Here is a 21,738-nt window from a genome sequence, read left to right on the forward strand (position 1 = left end):
ACCAGTCTTTTATTTATTTTTATTGCCTTGACTTCCTCTCCATGTGAAAAATCTGTCTGCATTTTTTAAGCCCCTCTTTTTGTTTTTATGTTGTCATCTTTTACATATTGACATCTGTTTCCCTATTTCCAGTGTTTTAGCTTTGATTTCCTTTTGTGACTTCCCTATCTAGGTTGATATCTGGTTGCTCTGTCCTGTGTTCTAGTCTTGGGTTGTTATCTGATGTTACTGATTTTCTAACCAGAGGACTCCCTTTAGTATTTCCTGTAATTTTGGTTTGGTTTTTGCAAATTCCCTAAACTTCTGTTTATCTGGAAATGCCATAATTTTGCCATCATATTTGAGAGACAGTTTTGTTGGACATATAATTCTTGGCTGCAATTTGTTTCCTTCAAGGCTTTATATATGTCATCCCATTGCCTTCTTACCTGTATTGTTTCTGCTGAGTAGTCTGAGCTTATTCTTATTGACTCTCCTTTGTAGATGGCTTTTTGTATATCCCTAGCCACCCTTAAAATTCTCTCTTTATCTTTGGTTTTGGCAAGTTTGATTATAATATGTCTTGGTGACTTTCTTTTGACATCTACCTTATGTGGCGTTTGATGAGCATCTTGGATAGATATCTTGTCATCTTTCATGATATCAGGGAAGTTTTCTGCCATGAAATCTTTAACAATTCTCTCTCTATTTTCTGTTACTCCCCGCTGTTCTGGTACTCCAATCACTTGTAGCTTATTCCTCTTGATAGAAGAAGGTGTGTCCCTGTTCCCTAGAGTACATAGGTGGGTGGGTTTTGCAGCTGGACTATGAGCACCTAATGCTGTTGGTTGTAAGGACCGGGGGGTACCTCTTATTCATGGGCCCGTATCGCAGGTGGCTAGGTGGCGTGGCTGGAGCCACCAGTCCTCAGGCCTCTGATGTGGGTAGGTGAAGACCCTGCTTAATGGGCAGAGCAGTGTCAGATGTTAAGAACCTGCCACGTCACAGCTGAAACAGTTGAAGTTAGACTTCTGGTATGTACTGTGTTGTACTGCAGTAATGACGGCCTATGCTGTTGAGATGGGTCCACACAAGTCTGTGCAGGGGGAAAGTCACTCAAAGTCCGTGGATCCCTTATGCCTGTGTCTAGGCAAAGGAGCTGTGCCTACCCTGGGTTCCTGGCTTAGGGGAGCTGGCAGTTTAGTTTTTCCCGTTTGTTAATTTGTTCACTCTCCAAGGCAGGGAGAATGGCTCCAGGTGTGACAGATCCTGCTTCTGGCCCAGTGGACTCTGCAATTGCTGAAGCCAGTCCCGGACCCAGTGCAGAACAGGGAGCGGGGAGGTAAATGGGAGAGAGGTTTTTCCCTCTGAGGGGTGTTTTTGATCTGCGCGATAGGCTATACGCAATTACTTACCTTTCACGGATCCAGGGCTGCTTCTCGCTGGTTCTGGGTGGCTGTGTAGACTCTCTGGTGCACGGTCTCTCCTGGTGTGGAACACGTGCCTCCTGAGCACCTCTGCTTGTTGCCTGCTTCACCCCTCACCCCAAAGCTGATCAGGCCTGAAGGGCTCAGGCTCTCGCCGGGTCAGATGTGGCAACTCCTCACTGCTTCCAAACCATCTCTCCCTGCCACTCAGTCCGGTTCCTCAACTCTGCCTTTGATGTTCAGGACTCCCAGACTGCTATATGTAATTGATTCAGTTGTTTTTTTTTTTTCGGGTCTTTGTTGTAAGAGGGTTCGCAGGAAGCGTCTGACTACTCTGCTATTTTGGCCCCACATCCTATTTTCATTATTAACACCAGCTCTCTTTTGATTAATATTTGCCTGATGTAGGTTTACCATGTCTTTCCTTTCAATCTTTTCATATCCTTATGTTTTATACACCTCAAATAAAGAACATATTGCTGATATTTGTATTCTTTTAAATCTGATCTGACAATCTGTATTGAAACTGGTATGTTTAGTGTACACAAGGAGCCCTGATGGCGCAGCAGTTAAGTACGCAGCTGCTAACTAAAAGGTTGGCTGTTTTAACCCACCCAGCAGATCTGTGGGAGAAGGACATGGTGTTCAGCTTCCATAAAGATTACAGCCAAGAAAACTCTATGGGGCAGTTCTGCTCTGTCACATGGGGTTGTTATGAGTCAAAAAATCCACTCAGTGGCACCTATCAGCAACAACATTTAGTCTATACATACCTCCTGTCATTGTTGATATACTTCAACTATGTGCCATCTATTTGCCCTAGATTTTTCTGTTTTTTTTTTTTTATTTTGTTGTTGTTCTCCTTTCTTCTTTTTTTATTGATTAATTTCATTCATTGATTTCCCTCTCATAGTGCAGAGGTTATACAACCTAATTCTAGTCTTTGAGTAGTTCCCTTGAAATTAGATATCAACTTACCCAAGGCTGATACTCAGCTATTGCACACTGGTAAAGCCATCTGTTTATTTCACCCATCATTCTGATTGGAGCCCTGGTGGTGCAGTGGTAAAGACCTCAGGCTGCTAACCAACAGGTCGGCATTCGATCCACCAGCCACTCCTTGGAAACCATATTGGGCAGTTCTGCTCTCTCCTATAGGGTCACTGTGAGTCGGAATTGACTTGACAGCAACGAGTTAAAGCCATCTGTTTATTTTACCAATCATTCTGATTGGCTGGTACACATGGTGTAGCAGTTGTTAAATATTTGTCTATCACTTTTGCTCTTAACTCCTCCCATCAAACAGTGATATAGGAGATCTTAGTGTACTTTAAATCCTAGGAACTGCCTCCCAACTTACAGGCTGTTTCAGTCTTTTTTTTTTAATTTGTGTTTTAGTTGAAAGTTTACAGCTCAGGTTAATTTCTCATAAAAGAATTTATACACATATTGTTATGTGACATTAGTTGTGATCCCTATAATAGACAGCACACTCCCCCTTTCCACCCTAGGTTTCTTGTGCCCATTCAGCCATATCGTGTGCCTTCCTGCCTGTCATCCTGCCTCCGGACAGGAGCCGCCCATTTGGTCTTGTGTACCCAATTGAACTAAGAAGCACACGCTTCACAAGTATTATTTTATGTTTTACAGTCCAGTGTAATGTTTGTCTAAAGAGTGGGCTTTGGGAATGGTTTTAGTTCTGTGTTATCAGAGCATCCGGGGGCCATGGCTTCGGGGGTTCCTCTAGTCTCAGTCAGACCACTAAGTCTGGTCTTTTTACTTGAATTTGAGTTCTGCTCTGCACTTTTCTCCTGCTCTGTCAGGGACTCTCTGTTGTGTTCCCTGTCAGGGCAGTCATTGGTGGTAGCCAGGCACTATCTAGTTCTTCTGGTCTCAGACTGATGGAGTCTCTGGTTTATGTGGCCCTTTCGTCTCTTGGGCTAATATTTTCCTTGTGTCTTTGGTCTTCTTCATTTTTCTTTGCTCCAAGTTGGTTGGGACCAATTGATGTATCATAGATGGCCGCTCGCAAGCTTTTAAGACCCCAGGCACCACTCTCCAAAGTGGGATGCTGAACATTTTCTTAATAAACTCTTGTCTTATGCCAGTTCACGTAGATGTCTCCCAAAACCATGGTCCCCAGGCCCCAGCCCCAGCTTCTGTGTCTGTCAAAACATTTGGTTGTGTTCAGGAAACGTCTTAGCTTTTGCTTTGGTCTAGTTGTCAGCACAATCACCGAAGATAATTCTTGTCTACGATCTAGTTAGTGAATTCCCCCTCTCCCTCCCTCCCCAGCCTTGTAGCCATCAAAGAATGTTTTCTTCTGTGTTTAAACCTTTTCTTGAGTTTTTATAATTGTGGTCTCGTACAATATTTGTCCTTTTGCTACTGACTAATTTCACTCATCATAATGCCCTCCAGATTCATCCATGTTGTGAGATATTTCACAAAATAATAGTTCTTTATCGTTCCGTCAGTCTTTTGTTTTTTAACCTCGTAAATTATCATCAGTCATTACTACCAATGTGCTTAACAGTTTCTATATTCATTTCTTTTTTCGATCTCGGACCTTCTTTCTCGGATTAATTCCCTTTTTCTTGATATACATTTTTTAAAATTGTCTGTAGGAATATCTATAGTTTGTAGTAAACTGTCGTTTTTTATTTGAACTTGTCTTTATTTTACTCTTGTTCTTAAAAGCTAGCTTCACTAGATATATATTTCTAGTTAACAGGTATTTTCTCTCTCAGCATTTAAAAGATATTATTATTACACTGAATCCTTGTTTCCACTGGTGCAGTTAAGATGTCTAATTGTAGTTTCTTTGTATATGGTTTGTCTTTTCTACCTGTTTGTGAGATCTTCCTTTTGTCTTAGGTTTCTGCAGTTTCACTACGTTATACATAGGTGTGGATTTCTTTTTATTTATCCTGCATGTTGTATGTACTACACCTTGTATCTATATGTTCATGTCTTTGTCCATTTTGGAAAATTCTCAGCCATTATCTCTTTAAATATTGCTTTCCTTCATTCTGTCTATTCTTACATATAGACACATTATGTACATAAATACATATGTGTATATGTGAGGTATGTTAGATATTTTCACTCTATTTTCCATATTTCTTAACCTCTCTTTAATATTTTTAATCACCTATCTCTCTGTGCTGTGTTCTGTGTAATTTCTTCAAATTTATTTTCCAGTTTACTAGTCCTGTATTTAGCTATATCTAAGCTGCTTTTTAATAATTCCACGGAGTTTCAGTTTCAACAGTTACATCTTTTTTTATATCTAGTAGTCTATTTAATTTGATATTTTCAAATGTGCTAGTAATTTTTACTAGTCTCTTATTGCTTATTCCTTTTTGTTATTCTACCTTTTATTTCTTGAAAAAAAATTACCTATTTTATATTCTTTTTCTGACAGTTTCAGTATGTAAAGTCCTTGGAGGTCTAAATCTGAAGTTTGTTGTCTTTGTTGACCTCACTCATTGTGGTTTATTTCGTAGTATTTCAGGATCTTTGATTATGAGCTCATACATATTTTACTGTAATCCAGATTTAAATTGAGAAAGCTTTTATTTAGAGTAAGTTGTGTTTGCTTTCCTCAGGAGCTAGGAGTTGCCACTGCCCTGAGCATTGTTACTCATTTTAACTGTGAGAGAGAGTTCATTCTAATACCAATACCAGACTGTCTTATTTATCATATCTCAAGTTCCTAGCTGAGGGTTATTTTGCCCCACAGGAGACATTTGGCAAAACTGTATTTTCTTTTTTCATTAGAGAAACACTTCTTTCTTTGCCTTCCTACTACTTCTCTGACTATCCCTTCTTACATTCCTAACTGCTCCTCCACCCAAACCTACATAAGAAATAAATAAATAATATTATTCCTGAAAGTTACTATGGACAGAGGCAAGAAATTCTAAATTCTAAACTGTGTTCATCAATCTTCAGTTTTCTCATTATTTTCTTATTTTTTAGTATAGTTGGAAATACTTCCCAGGATTATGAAAGAGCAAAAATATTTTAACACATTTGAAAAATAATATCATTAAAAAGAAGCACAATAACTAAGATGGAGTTTAATGAATCCTGAGGGTGGGAGTTAGTTGTGCATTTATCTTATCTCCTTTCTAGATTCAGTGTACTTAAGGAGCAAGGATTATGTCAGAATGATTTTTGCATCTCATGCAGTGGATTTTATGGTGCATATTTACTGTAAGTTGAAGGAGAATTTTCCAGAAAAGTAAATCATGACTGTCAAGAGAGATAGAAAGTAATCAAGCCTTAGAGATTTTATTTAACTCAATTAAATGAGGGAATAGGGCAAACGTTATAACTGGTTCAAAGGAGAATCCGAAGAACAGACACATTTGTAGATCATGACTATTGAGATAAATGTTCAAATGGAGGCAAAATTAGCTTCTGCACAGTGGGGAAGAGAAGTCAATCTAGCCTCTACCTGACAAAACAGAATTTCCCTTTCTACAGACAAAGATGACTTTGCATTGCTATCAGTTATTGGCAACTTCAAGAGTTGTAAAATAGCTCCAATAAAATTAGAATGAGATAACCTAGAGTGTGTGCTCCAGATCTAGAAAACACAATTTTCCATAGAAACACAAATTTTTCCCTACACATATATTGAATTTAATCGAATTACAAAAATCAAACGTAAAGAGAACTCCACATTCAGTGTGTTAAATAGCACTTTGCCATTTGCAGCTATCATATTTTAAAATGTTTATTAGTTTTCTGAAATACATACATTTTCTAAGTAAAAATGTCAAGCATTCTCCAAACAAGTTTACCTGCTTTTACCTGTACTGGCCAAGATATTTTTCAAGATTTTTTTGTTAGAAAAACAGAAAAATTAATTTAGTAGCTTTGTTTCTTTTGTCCCACAAAGAGGTTGAGCAAAATTCTTCATGTAAATTTATACCAGTCAAATCCAGAGGATGATCAGAGATGGAAACCCATCGTTCAAACACTTAAGGAATTATCTCCACAACAAAGCCATTTTTGGCATATGGAATATGCACAAATATATTTGTTGATTTTTAGAGTCTAGCCCCATTGATTATCACTTACTAAGAGTATTGGAACATGTGTAAACAATTCTAGCTTCATCCAGGGACTTACCTATTCTCATACTTACTTCAGTTTTACCTCCATCGTTAGCTTGATAGCTCTCTCCTTTTATATCAGTGGCCATGTGTTCACAGGGTCACAGCTTTTACACGTTCAAATAGAAAGACAAGATTTCTCAGTGATCACAGAAAAGATCATCAGGGATGGCTTCGAAGCTGGACCATCAATCTGTAGTCACATAGAAAGCTAGATAACATGAAGGGTAGCCTCTACCAGTAAGGAGAAAAAAGAAGTAGCCATGAGGCCAAGAATACCTTACATGACTTTACCTTAAGCTCTAATTTTCAAGCTCAGACCTACACAGAGAGGAGATAATATCATAGTTTAAAGAGGTTATCTGAACATAGTAGCAATTTTCCTCATTCAATTTTCACCTGCCTCCCTACATGGTGAACAATTTAAGAACGGCTGATTCTTGGGAAAGGGGAATCTGTTGTCAGTCACAGGAAGACCAGTTGGGCTAGAGAGGGAAGTGGACAGAGGTCATTTAGTTCTCATCTGTGCTTCATCATTTTCCTCAGCAGTAGCTGGTACTGGAACAGGAGATCCAACTTATCAATCATTAGAAGCTTTTCCTTGGTGGTTTCAGCAAAATAGCTTTAACTCCTTCTGAGTCCAAGTATCTATAGAGATAGAAGATGGTTTGGCACAATCTTTTTTTATTTCTTGAACGTGAATTAATCATTAGGACATACTCACACCAAGCAACAGGCTCTAAGATGACTGATCCTGTATGAATATTTTTTATGCTACACACATAAACATTTGTCAAAATGGAACGTTCTTACTAATTCAGTGTTAATAATAACTCAGTATTAATTCAGTAATACAGCAATAAGAGCATGTCTTAACACTCTATCCCCGTAGAAACTCAAATACAACATTATTACCTGCATCTAAGGTAACTCAGTCATGGTAACTTCTGAGCGTTGAATAACCTAGCAAATATTTACTTGGCTAAAACCATGATAGCATCTTTTAATCTAGCCCTCTTTTACCTCCAGCTTGCAAACAACCACTATCAACCTGGAACTGTTATCTGAGTTTCTTCCGTTCAGTTCATCAGTCATGCCACTGAAATTGATTCTTGACCTCTATACTTTTTCTTCTTTTCTTTCCTTTGAAATTTCTCATGCTGTCTCTTCCTTTTTTGTTTTAATGGAGAGGCATATGTGAGAAATATGAGGCACTCACTTTTTTATCTTGTAGTCCTTAAGTTTTGTATACCTAAGGTATTTTTTGTACCTAAAGTATTTCTTATTGTGGTACTTGTATTCTTTCATATATTGCTTTGATGTTTACATCCACTTCTCTACATAGCAAAATATTACTTCACTTACGAATAATCATGAGAAAAATTTCTCTTTTAAATTTCTTCTGCTTCTGGTTAGATGTTTACTAGTTAAAAAAAATCAGCGTACACAAGGAAAAAAAAGAGGACTTTAGAATGACTTGTGAAGTAATATCAACCATACAAGAAGTGCTGGTTTACAGAACCAAAGCATAAAAGAAGTCATGTGATGAGCAAGAAAAAAAAAAAATTTCTCAAAGTTGACACAAAAGCAGTGGTAGAATTGTGTTTCTTCAGGCCTAGCTGATGCTTATTTACAGCAAATGTCACACCTCTGACACTGGTGAATTTGAAATGGTCTGCAGGAAAGCAAGTAGCCCTGCAGGGTTTAAATTTTCAGCAAGGCTCCTGTAATAGATAAATGGCAAACATTTTCACACTGCGTATTGTAATCTGACTCTTCTATCTAAGCAAACACCTAATTTTAACCATTTCAAGATAAGTTAAATGTTGAAGGTCTTTCCTTTATACTTGATGCACTAACATTCTAAAAAATGCTATACCTAGAGCACAGTGTGACCATACATAGTAGTAAACTGTTCTTGGTTTGAAAAAGGATGAATTAACCCCCTTCAGTTTGGATAGTTACAGCAGTACTGCTACTACAGAAATGCGTATGGCTTTTGTTTACTTATGTGTATGTGTGATGTCCCTGACTTGGACACTCCTCCTTCGTTATCTTGGGTTCTGCAGGCAGCACTGCCAGAGTGCCGACTGCATATGCAGTTGGGTCCTATTTCATAACAAACTTCTTTTACTCACTCCCAGGAAATTGGGAAAGATTATATTGTCTGTGTTTGAATACACCTTTCTCTTTGTTTTTTCAACTCTTCCATTAGCCAGAACAGATTACCTGCCTACGATGTTGTGTGTCACCTAAAAGATAACATTTCTATTTCAAATAAAGATTTAACGTATGACCCAGAATTCATTATTATGTTCCTTCTCAAGTTACGATACAAAGTAGAAACCTCACCACATGATTATTGTTCATGGAAGTGCTATAAAATCTACCGGGTACTTGTAAACATAATGTAGTGAAATACAGAAATGCCTGGCTTATAACTATACCTGACTGAAGTGCCCTTACATGAAAAAGGCTCCCTTTGCCCTCATGCCTCTGATGATTTCTCTCCCTTTTCCTGTCCTCTTCTAAGGCTGCAGCATGTTCTATCCCTACTTCTCTTGAAAACTTGCATCGCCCTTCATTACTCACCAGCCCTCCTCATTTTCCATCTTCTCTTGCTGTTTTTATAAGATGATGAAAGGTTGTGGAAAGAGCTATTACTGTACTTTAGCTAGTTTTCAAGATGTGTTGGTGCATTTTTAGCTGGTGTTAAAAGATAGAGTATGCCGTTAAGCAGAGAGTGTCCAAAAGCTACAAACAATTGATAGACAACCCAAAAAGCAATCAGGAGGTGACATCAAATGAGATAAAATATGCAAATATATAAAACTTACTATCCAACTATCTAACCACTCTCATACATTTTATTGACGTCTAGTGCAAAATTGTGCACGTGATGCATATTCTTAAGTACTTGTTTTTTGTTTTTTTCATTTGAATTTTATGAAAATTATTGACTAGGTATTATAAGCAGTTGAATCCCCTAACAGACAAGATAGCTAAATAATTTCTCAACATAGAACCAGATGATGAAAGAGATTAGTAGTTGTAAACTAAAAAGATCCTTTGAACTCAGTACGAACTCCCTATCAGTTTAGTTGGTCTGAAAATTGAGATTTGAAGAACACAGGGTATTTATTTCCACTGCCAGCAGTTTTATAGTTTTGAATTCGCATTGGTTCCATGCCACAGCAGACTGATTGTTGCTTACATGACTAGAACTAGGCAATACAGAGGCCGTCCAAACAGCTACTGTTTATTACGCACCGGAAAGAACTGAATGGCTATTATACAGACTAAATTTTGCTTTTTATTTAATAATATGGAGAGTAGTTAATGAGTAATAGTTAATACATTTTTAGGTACAATGTAATTTAAATATTATATTTTTTAATTCAAAGGCTAATAGCGTTTATAAAAAGGAGAGATCTTATTATTATATTTATATCCGTACGAAAGTAATTTTCTATTTAAAAGCCAACAGAATTTAACCATTAGGAGAAATGTTTGCAGCAGTATATCCATTTTAAACAAGTTTATATACTTCAAACTTATTTTAGATGTAGGCAACAGAAGATAGAGAATTAAAAGAGTTATTATGGGAAATCAATAAATGTTAATTGGTAATGATGGTGAAGTTAAGGGAAAGTAGCCATTGATTCAAGAGCTGTAAATCATCACCCATTTTGATGACACAGGTGCCTACACATTGAACCCATCCTTGATTGATGAACTAAAAATTGAACAATGGTCTCAAAACAGAGAAACCGCTGAGACTAAACTCAGTAGTTGTTTGCAATATTTTTCTTCCAAAATAAGCAGGGATCGGTGATGATGAAAGGTTGTGGGCTTCTCTGCTATCACAGATAGGAAGTGAAGTCATTTTTAGTTCCAAGTAAGGAAATAAGATACACGTGGACTTTCTTTCTTCCTTTCCTTTCTTTCACCTTCCACCTTCCCGCCCCTCCCTCTTTCTTTTCTTGATTATAACATGTTGAGGCATCAGTGACATGTTGAAAACAGCATTTTAGGATATTGATTCTACTTTGAACTACATTAGTTATTGTTGATATTATAGAATGTTCCTTTGCTAAACTTGAGTTTGTATACAGCTGTGGCTCTCAAGTAGCTACATACTACTATCTCCTGGGAAACTTTAAAAAAAATACTGATGTCTATGGCTGCTCTACCCTCAAAGATTCTAATTTGTCTGTGGTAGGACCAGGTCTTGGTATTTTTAAAAAACTTCGAAGATTATTCTAGAACTGCTGGTATGACTAACAGTAATAGTGAAGTCATGTTACAGAATGCAAGTGGAAACTTTATAATTGCTGTATCGCTTTTCTAATTACCGAAAAAGTATATAAATAGTTTGTTATTTAAAAAAGAAGCTACAAAAATTTATGGGGTAAAACTGAAAGCCCCATTCACATACTTACTCTATTCTCCTCCCTGAATGTAACCACTGTTAATTTATTGTTTATCCTTCCAGTGGTTTTTCCATGAATTTAAAGGCACATACATGCACTTATAATTCCTGTATTTTTACACAAATAACGCTTGCGTTATACTGGTTTTTGCCAATCACGCAACCCCTTCGCACATTATTTTCCTAGGTGCATTGTATGTGTGGGCATGTTATTTACGTGAGTGTGTTATTTGCAAAAAATACGGTATGTGTACTGTTTTTGAAACATAAATGGAGTAATTGTGATTTTTTTCCCATAACAATTTGCCTTGGAGATCATTCAATGTCAGTACATATATGGGCTTTATTTTTCATTTTAACATATTTATATATTAGTGGTAAAAGCATGGACTCTATCCAGACTACCTGGGTTTGATGATAAGTGTTTATTATTATTGTTAGTATTATTACTGCCATTTTGTTTTTCCAACTTTTACCCAGTGGACAGTGTTCTAGTGAATATGCTGGTATATTAGTGAATATTTCTCTAGGGCAAATTCCTGGAGTTAGAGTTGCTGGATCAGAGAGTATGTGTATTAATATTTTAAAATACACTGTAGAATTGCTCCAACCAGTGGAATCTGATTGCAATATTTCAAGGCCTAAATAAAACTATTCACATCACAGTATAACTTCATGGGCTAACTAAAATGTCAGGCTTCTTTATTTTTGACTGGAATGCTATTGAGTCAGTTTGATAACACTGATGATAGCATATATCGACCAGAAGTTCTAATTTATAGTTTTAAACATATGATTAAGAGAATGGGAAAAAATTTCATTAATACATAAATTTTGTTAGACAAGAATTTTCATATGAAGTACAGGAGGGGTAGAAATAAAACTTGGCCTTGGCTTTGAAAAGTTTTGACTAGACCTGTCCCAACATCCCAATTTATAGATTGAATAGCTTGAAGAGAAGCTGACCTCCTCCCAGCATAGTGACAGAACAGCAAACCAAATCGTAAGAAAAAATCTACTTCAAATATTGTGTGTGTATGTGTTTTAAATTCAGGATCCTTCAATTTTGTTAGACTACATATAACACATCAGTAGGGTATAACACATTTTTATATAATAAGATGCAAGTGAAATTTATTGTTTTTAATTAAAATCTCCTACATAAACTTCCTGAGTCTTAATTTTCTTATGTAGATACTGTAGTACCCACTTCGTAGGATTTAGGGGAGAATTATATTGTATAACACATTTAAAACCTTTAGCACAGTGTCTGGAACATAGTAAACTCTCAATAAATGGAACCTTTTATTTTTATTATTTTTATTATTATAATTTAATTCTATTAACATTATGTTTAGCCTTATGTATAGATTATTTTATTTTGAGTATGAACTATAGTAATGAAGGGAATATTAGTTTCTGTTTCTATATTTCAAAAAATATAGATAAAAACTTTTCTGGTATTAAATATGTGTTTGTTCTATAGGAAACCTTTAAAAAGAACATAAATAACCACTAACCAGTATGTTTGAAAAATCAATATTTTACCACCATACTTAGGAAGAATGTATAAAAATTAACTTTATTAAAATGTTTTGTCGTAGAATTGGTTTACAGTCTTTGGATATAAGAAGAATGAAATAGAAGAAACAGATTCACATAAAGTATAGTTTGCTTTGATGGAGGGTAGAAAACTTGTGCACTGTAAAGGGCCTTCCAGCTCTGTGATCCATCACAGTTTTCTAACTTTACTGTTAGTATCCAGGTGTAAATTTAGGTTGTTTGGAAGCTATTAGAACAAAATGGGGCTTTCTTCCGGAAAGTTGCTTTCAGAAGCTCTCCCTTACTGTCAAAAGGTATAGGTTGGGCAGATTGCTCCCATCAAAAGCTGCACTCCGTATCCTTTCCTTTTCTCCAACTCTCTTGGCTTCTCCGATAGCATTTGTGTCCACCCACCTCCTCGCCACCACCAGACTGGGAACCAGCACTGCCACATGTTACGTTGATTGACACACAATTGAACTAGATAGCAGTCGGTGTTCAGGGATACCAAATTTGAAAATTTTAGAGTTGAGAAATGCCATTAGTATCATTTCTGGGTTTTAGTTGGCCTGTATCTAGGTTCACCCCCTAAAACCCATTACCATCGAATTGATTCTGACTCATAGCGACCCTGTAGGACAGCATAGAACTGCCCCATAGAATTTCCAAAGCAGTAAATCTTTACTGAAGCCGACTGCCACATCTTTTTCCCATGGAACAGCTGCTGGGTTCCAACTGCAGATATTTTTGGTTAGCAGCTGAGTGCTTAACCACTGTGCCACCAGGGCTCCTGTATCTAGGTTAAAAATACTAAATAATCTCTCCAAAGAGCCAGTTATCTTTCCTCCAATTTAGTTCCTGAGATTCTTTCCAACCTATGACTTTTTTTGGCCCTTCGGGCCTCCCGTTGATCCTCTCTCTCATCCTTCTTTTCCAGGGATGTTTATGTACTCTTCCGATGTTCATCTCTTCTCCCTGCCTATAAGCTTGCACTCCTTTCCCACCCTATTCTTCCCTGTATATTGCTTTACTTACTGTTCTTTCAACCTGTCCTTCCTCTTAAGAAGCATACAGATCACTGTATCCTTATACTTAGTGCCCCATCAGTCTCCGAATATGAATGTTTTAGTTTTTGTATAAATTCTTAGTAATTTACACTGTCAAATACTCAAAAAGTACCCTCAGTTACATTGTTTTTTTTTCAGTTACATTTGTAGACAGGCAAATCTGGCTATCTGTGGTAATTTCCTAATTTCCATGATCTTTAATCACTTTTGGGATCAAGGGGGGGGAATCATACAATAGATTAATTCTTTCATTTAAACCAGTAGAGTATCATTTAAAAATTAACATCTGTGTTCTAATCTGTTGGTCCTCAGCTGAGCTCAAATTCTGACTTGGCATACCAAGGGGAACCACTTCTGGCCATTCTCTTCCCTTTTGGCCAAGTTCCTCTGCCTTTTATTACAACTCAATGTATGTCAAAATGTATTTGATACATAAACATAAGACCAGGTTTTAGTAATCCAGCTTCTTTCCTTTCTCAACTGCTCTTCCTTTCTTCTACTTTGTAGAAGGCAAATTTAAGTCGGTTTAAACTGGAATGTTGAGTAGAGGCAAAGTATTGTTTACAGTGTTGGGTTTGGCTTTACCAACAATGAATGATAGGTATGGCCACTGGAATACTATCTATTTTAAAGATTTAATAATATATAATTTATTATGTACAGGAATTAAGAGAGCTTATTTCAAAAGATAATTCATGTAGCCATCAGTTCTGACTTTCAAAAATCTGCAGATCACAAAACAATATGTGTATAAATTTTTCTATGAAAAATTAACTTGAGCTGTAAACTTTCACCTAAAGCACAATAAAAAGGAAAAAAAATTCTACAGATCACAATAGCTAATATGTGGAAACAACTGAAATGTCCATCAACAGATGAATGGATAAACCAAATGTGATCTATCCATACAATGGAATTTTACTCAGTCATAAAGAAAAATGAAGTCCTGATACATGCCATAATGTGGATGAACCTTGAAAACATGCTGAGTGAAATAAGTCAGTTGCAAAAGGACAAGTACTACATGATCTCACTTATATGAAATAAGTAAATGTATAGAAACCAAAAACTATTAATGGTCAGCAGGGGTGGGAAGGAGAGGGGAAGAGGTAGTTTTTGCTTAGGGGCCAATGAGTTAATGTTAATGGTGGTGTTAATTTGGAAAAGGCTAGGGAGAATGCACAGCATGAAGAATGTAACAAATGTCTGAATTATACATATAGACATTGTTGAATTGGCATATTTTATTGTGTATATTTTCACCATAATTAAAACATAAAAAAATCTACAGAATAGTCTCAATAGGACATTAACATTGTCACATGTTAATAGGCCCTGTGAATCCACAGTTGAAAATGGGGTTGCTGCATGGCCCACATTCACTCTTCTAATTCTCTGAGAGCATTTCCTGATTTCACAGACTAAGCCTTAAATTCAGTACACAAGGCATACTATGGATTTGTTGTTGTTGTGTGCCATCAAGACAATTCCAACACACTGCGACCATTTGGGATGGAGTAGAACTGCCCCACAGGATTTCCTAAGCTGTAATTTTTACAGAAGCAAATCGACAGGTCTTTTCTGTCATGGAGCGTCTGGTGGGTTTGAACTGCCAGCCTTTCCATTAGTGGCCAAATACTTAACCATTGTGCTACTAGGGCTCCTTATTATAGGTTTAGGCCTAGGCAATATGATATTTTAATTAATTATGATATTTAAATTACTGAATCCTCAGCCCAAGAAAATCATTGTCAGCTACTAAATTAGGCAATATTTTAAGAACTTCCTCCTCCTCCTACATTCCTGTTGGATTACCAAGTAGTTTTCTGAAATTTTTTAGGTGACAGTTGCTTTTAAAAACAATCTATTTACATTTAGACAACTGCTTCATTTTACATCTGTTACTAGAGAAGGTAATAAGGTGATGATATCAGATGATTACCGTCCTTACTTTTATGACAAGTGTGGGGTCAAAGATTAGGCCATGACATAAAATAGTCTGAGTTGGGAACAACCCAAATCAGTGTATTTGGAAAATGATCCATGACTAAAAATAATTTTGGTCATCTTATCAGTATTTTCTTTTATTCAGGTTTCATTATTCAGTGTTTCCTTGCTTAAAGTCTAACAGACAATTCGTCATGATTAAGATTTACAAACTCTTACAACACCTAATCTCACATTGAACAAGCATCATTTTTTAACAATTATAAACTTAAACAGACTGTAAACAGTGGGTGTAACTCTGGGTGTTTCCTGCTGAAAATCAGCCTTGTTTGCCTTACCTCATCTTCCCTAATCTCTTTCACCTTCCATCTCCTCTTTGGCAATAGATAACCTAAGTGAGGGGCAGCTTTTCTCCTCTTCTTTTCATATACTTTGAATTATTGGTCAAATAATGTTACAAATCAACATATTTTCCTTATTGTTGAAATAATTTGAGTCTTAACCATTATCGCTGGTATCACTGGAAAATATAATTTACTTATTCAGTGGTTTGGATCAAGAAATGAGAATTTTAGGTTATAGAAAAATCTAAATTCTGATTTCTGAATCAGACTTTTCATTTTTGAATGCAATCCTAAAAAGCTGGATAGGTTTTGAACATTAACTTATTAACTAATATAAATGGACCTGATTTTTAAAAAAACTCATATAATTACATATTTCCCAATGTAATTAAATAATTGTAAAAGCCTAAAGGATATGTTTTTATTTATATGGGCATTGAAGTGTTTGTAGTCTATCTGTTAGCATTCTCCTTTCATTTAAAATTTCAAACTCATTTTGATAGCTGGTCCTTTAAAAATTTTTGATTGTTATTTATGTTCTGTCTTAAAAAGCTTCTTAAATAAGAAGTAATATTTGTAGAAATGTGCTAGTGTTTTAGAATTCAAGTATTTTTTAAAGTAATTTTATAAAGAACTTGATAATGTGTAAGATTGATCTGAACATTTTGATTTATTTTACCTTTATGTTTACTATGTGAGAAAGCAGTCCTTGTACCATTGGTTCAGTATTTTGTAAGATAATTAACATGGATAATTTAACTTTTTATATTGGCTATGGGGATACATAATAAAGTATGGTTATAATTTTCTCTGTAGAGTCTTTTGCTTGTGGAGCTATGTCCTTATATTTCTTAAACACAGCTAATACATGGGCACACATGCCGTTTTATGCATACATGATCATGTAAAATTTCTTCTCACTGACAAAAGCAAACTGGTTGGGAGAAGTGGGACTAGTGAACAAAGGGGACTACTACCATGGATAGCTTGTATGGGGTGTGTGGTGTGGTAGCATTTCTGAGCTGAAAGATAGTTGAACATTTCCATTTTGGTGTCAATCCCTGGGGGAGGAAAAGCATTTCATAATGGGGTGTGATCTGCACTCTTAGTAAGAGTGATTGACACTGAATGATTAAATAGAAGAAGAGAATAAAAAAATACCATCCCTCCCCTTTTAAGGCCAAGCATATATACATATACTGACTGCAGATCTTTTCAGTGTGGAAGGCAGTCTTGCCTAATGATAGCACATATCTGAAGAGCTAGAGGGGTGAATTAACTATGCAGTTCAAAATACAAGGAAACCAAAATTATATCGTACTCTTAAAAATAACTTTTATAATCCAAACATAATGGTGAATGACGATACAGAGTATGATCAAAGAGCCCCTTTACGAGAGTGAAATCCTCACATCAGGCCTTTGGTCAATGAGTGGGCAAAATGGTCCCCTGAATTGGATAAACACAGTGCATACCACAGTGACTGATAAAATTGATGTGTCCGTGGGAGAGCCTACTCTATTACCGAAGCCTTCAGCCTATTTTCTCTCTCTTCGAAAATGAGCTCCTGAGTGGATGTTATCCTCAAGGAAGTGAGTTTAATTCAAAAGAAGATATTTTATAGATGGGCAAATTTTATTTAAGAATTCACTTATCCATTATAGAAGAGAACTAGGTGGGGAAAACATTATTGTAAGTAATGTGGTTATATTTTTCAAAGTTGCCGTTTTTGCGAGTGCTGTCTCAGAGAGCTAAAATTCAAGCCTCAGTTAGTAATTTTTATTGTTCTTGAATTTTGGATTAAAAACATGGCCGAAACAACATTGAATCTGTATTGTAATATTTCATTAGTTTGTTATATTAAGGTATGTAATTGTACAATAAATAATTTAACTAGAACATGTGATTTCTTGATGTTTCCCCTTAATTTTTGAAAGTATGATCCAGTATTTCCTGAGATAAATGCTTGCTAATTATCATAAAGAATAAAAGCCTATCTTATGAATCCATTATTCTAAAATCGGATCAGTAGTTATTGGTAACTGGAAAATAAGCCAGTAGTTAGTCTAGTTTTTGCCAATTAAAAAAAAAATCACCATTTGTAACTTATCCCAGAAGATAAAAATGTGCAAATACTGAGTAACTTACATATCCTTCTTACTAGTTTAGTCATAGTTTATTACTTTGTCTTTGAAATATAAGGTAGTATAAGGTAGTAAGCTTGTTATTCTCTCTCACATACAAATGTAATTAGTTATTTTTGTTATTATAGTCCTAATAATGCTCTGTTATCACATATTTTACTATCATTTTAAAAATGTTGTGACCTATTATTATTTGCGCCACATAATGAGCACTATGGAGTCATAATGCATTTGGAAAATAAATTTGAAATAGAAAGCTCTTAAAGCATTTTATTTAGAGATAAACTAATAAGCAAATTGTATACCCAACAAGTGGATGAAAACCTATATTTTTTCTTACTTTCTTCACTTTATGATGTTTTTGTTGTTTTAGTATAAATTTTAAAAAAAGAAAATCTGGTTGAAATTAATAAATATGTTTTCCAAATGATTTCCTTGCTCAGCTTTTAGAAGCTAACTTGAATTTTCAAACATGAACATCTATTACAAAGCCATACTCCCATGCATATTCAAATATTAATTAAGGATGGGTTATGTTTATTTCGATTTAGAAGAATTCGCCCTAGAGGAAAAATAATATGCTTTCAGAAAGAGAAAAAAGTAAATTTTGCCCTTCACTACATTGGCATCAACTTTTCGTAATCTGATCTAAAGTGGAAGCTTTCTTTTATAGCAGTGTTCTGATTCAGCCACTTACTGTATTGCTCTAGAATTACTTGGTAATTTGCCAGATAGCATTCACCATAGACATCTGACTTTCTTGTATATCATATTTCACTGCACCACTTAACATTTGTACAAAGGAAAAAAAAAATTCTTCCAGTTCAGGTGGTTTCCACAATCAAAATAATCATCATGCAAAGAAATGTTAAACTCATAAAGCTTAATCTGGTCTATAATTTTCCCAGTTGCTGAATGAATTGCTATTATGTATCGCGTCAACAGCTGTATTTTTCAGTTGTCTTCTTTGTAAAGCTACCTGGTTATCTTTTGTTGACTATTGGCTGCCCTCTAGTGGGCTGAACTGTCCTTTTACAATAACCTCACAGTCCATCAAACCTAAATAAAGAGCCGCTTTTATATGGAAGTGATAAACTATTCTTACATGTTTCAGTGCTCTTGTTTTTCAGTGGCTCTTGTGTCTCATATAACTAGTTTTATAACTTTGCTGAAGCATTTCAATTATGATGATTTTTTAAGCGGCTGGTGTATATTATAAACTTATTAAGTATATATACTTATTTATGTACACATACTTATTAAGAAGGTGCATTGAAAATAAAGCTGGTCTCACTGACAGTTTGCGTATTTTAGTATATTTCTCAATTGGAGGGTGTATTTTAAGGTAAATGCCACTTACATCTAAGATGTTTTTATTATTCTTGTTTGCAGATGCTACAACTGTGGTGGCCTTGATCATCATGCTAAGGAATGTAGTCTACCTCCTCAGCCAAAGAAGTGCCATTACTGTCAGAGCATCACGCACATGGTGGCAAACTGCCCACATAAAACTGTTGCACAGCCGCCCATCAGTTCTCAGGGAAGACAGGAAGCAGAATCACAGCCATGCACTTCGACTCTCCCTAGAGAGGTGGGAGGAGGGCACAGCTGCACATCACCACCGTTTCCTCAGGAGGCCAGGTCAGAGGTCTCAGAACGGTCGGGCAGGTCACCTCCAGAAGCTTCCTCCACGAAGTCATCTGCAGCTCCAGAAGAACAAAGCAAAAAGGGGCCTTCAGTTCAAAAAAGGAAAAAGACTTAACACTTCTTAATGTATCATTTTCTTTACCCAGTTGGGAAGTCTACCTCATGCAAGTACAGGGGAACAGTATTTCACACACAGCATCTGACCTGGAATTTTAACTACTGTTGAGGAACTGTGAATTTTTTTAAACAGACAAATCACTCTAAGCAAATTACCTTTGAGCAGGGTGTCATGTTTTATGTTATTCAGAAAATGAGGTATTATGTATATCTATATGCCTGTGTATGAGAGGGAGAGAGCCTGAGTCTGTGTGTGTATGTCTGAGGATTTTATATATGAGGAATATAGACATATATATAAAGAGGGTTTGTCTTTATATATGTGTGTATATAGATGTAAGCACACACCCTCCCTCACATAATTGGACATCTCCAAGAATTGAAAACCCATGTGAAGCATTCGAGATGGTTTTGAAAATATCCCCTGGAGTTTTTCTTGTAATACCACTTTGTTTATCTGACATAAAAATAAAAACATGACTTACCTTTTGTGTAAACCAAAGGATACTTCAGATCTCAGAGCTGCCAATCATATGATACTAAAGGTTTTTAAGATGTCCAGTTCTCCCGAGTTTGGGATTGCCTCTTTTTTTTAATAGCTATAGAGTGGCTTTTTTTTTTTTTCTGTTTGAAGGCAGTACCTTAATTCCATATGCCTCTGCCTGCCATAGCTTTATTGCTTCTGGAACACATAACTCCAGAAAAGACAATGAATGTGTAATTTCTGTGCCAATATCTCAATGTTTTAAATTAATATGTTTTGATTTTAAATTAGACACCTATTAAGAGAATGAAAGGGAGGGTATGTATAAATGTCGTGACTGGATTGTTTTAAGTGGTATTTTGTTACCAGCTAATTACGTGTTACAAAGTTTTTAAGGGATGGTGGCAGTAGCTGCTTCCCTTGATGAAGTCAATCGTTCTAACCATCACTTAGTGCAGGGGACCCTCCTTGTTTACTACTGAAGGCATTGGAGGAAAACCCCAGTCGTTTGGTGTATATTTTTGGCGGCTGTTATTATTCCCCCCAGCGAGTTATCTTAACTTGTTTCTAAAACAAAAACAGCACAGTAATGAATAAAATACTGGGGTTGAGAATAAGAATTAAGTGGATGCTCATAATTGCCCAATATGTATGACCTGTGAATGATATTAAAAGGTGCAGTGTTGGGTAGCAGACAACTGGAGTGATGAAGCCTGGGGCAGAGGTACCACTATCTCTCGCTCCAGAGAACTAGAAGTATTTTATATAATAAAATTGATCCTTTAGAAGTTAACCTTCATTACTTCTGCTGAAGTAATCTGTATGGTGGATTCAGGATGAACATTCAGTGCTGGGGATGGATAATCTTCTCAGGTCAGTCCCCAGTTATATTAATAAACTGGCTAGGGACCAATCACAGTATTGGTCCCTTTAGTTTCGATCAGGAAATATAAGTGATTTTGGTGTCATTCTTGTTCTAGATTTTATAAGTAAGTTTCTGAAATATCGCCAAGAAGGTACCAATTAATTATAATGCTTAACATTGGCAATAAATGTAGTTTTGTATGAGCCTGTTGGTGTAAGCTCAGATAATCAAAAAAGGAAAATGGCATGACTCAGATGAGACCTACTCTGCTGAACAGTTTCTGCGCTCTTCCCCATTTGTCCGGCCATGGAAGACTTAGATAGTCGCTGCTGCTGCTGCTTCTGCAAGACACGCAAAGGAGAAGATGCCTCAGGCTGGGCTGCCAACCCACTACAACTCAGCCTGAATTCCACGGCAGTGTTTGTGGGAATCTCCATGGTATATACTGAAATATCAACGTGCTGTAATGCAAAGCTTAACTTTGACGATATTGAATGTGATATAGCTGTAGAGAAGTACTTCCTTGCCTTATGTGAGGATCATAAGCTTATTTAAATTATGTAGACAAATCAAAGTGGCATTGCTTAATTTTTAGCAGGTATAATAAGCAGGTT

The 21,738-nt window shown here is 36.1% G+C and overlaps 1 protein-coding gene across 2 annotated transcripts in view; it reads left to right on the forward strand.

Moving 5' to 3' along the window:
• LIN28B (lin-28 homolog B) overlaps positions 1 to 19,839 on the forward strand; it is a 143,061-nt gene extending 123,222 nt beyond the window's left edge. For both annotated transcript variants that reach the window (XM_004372425.1, XM_012554427.1), the window contains exon 4: positions 19,404 to 19,839. In XM_004372425.1, coding sequence (XP_004372482.1) covers positions 19,404 to 19,773 — 370 coding nt within the window. In that variant the 3' untranslated portion in view covers positions 19,774 to 19,839. The remainder of the gene's footprint in view (positions 1 to 19,403) is intronic.
• The last annotated feature ends 1,899 nt before the right edge of the window (positions 19,840 to 21,738 follow it).

This window comes from Trichechus manatus, unplaced genomic scaffold (assembly GCF_000243295.1).
Source record: "Trichechus manatus latirostris isolate Lorelei unplaced genomic scaffold, TriManLat1.0 scaffold00017, whole genome shotgun sequence".
Classification (NCBI taxonomy): Eukaryota; Metazoa; Chordata; class Mammalia; order Sirenia; family Trichechidae; genus Trichechus; species Trichechus manatus.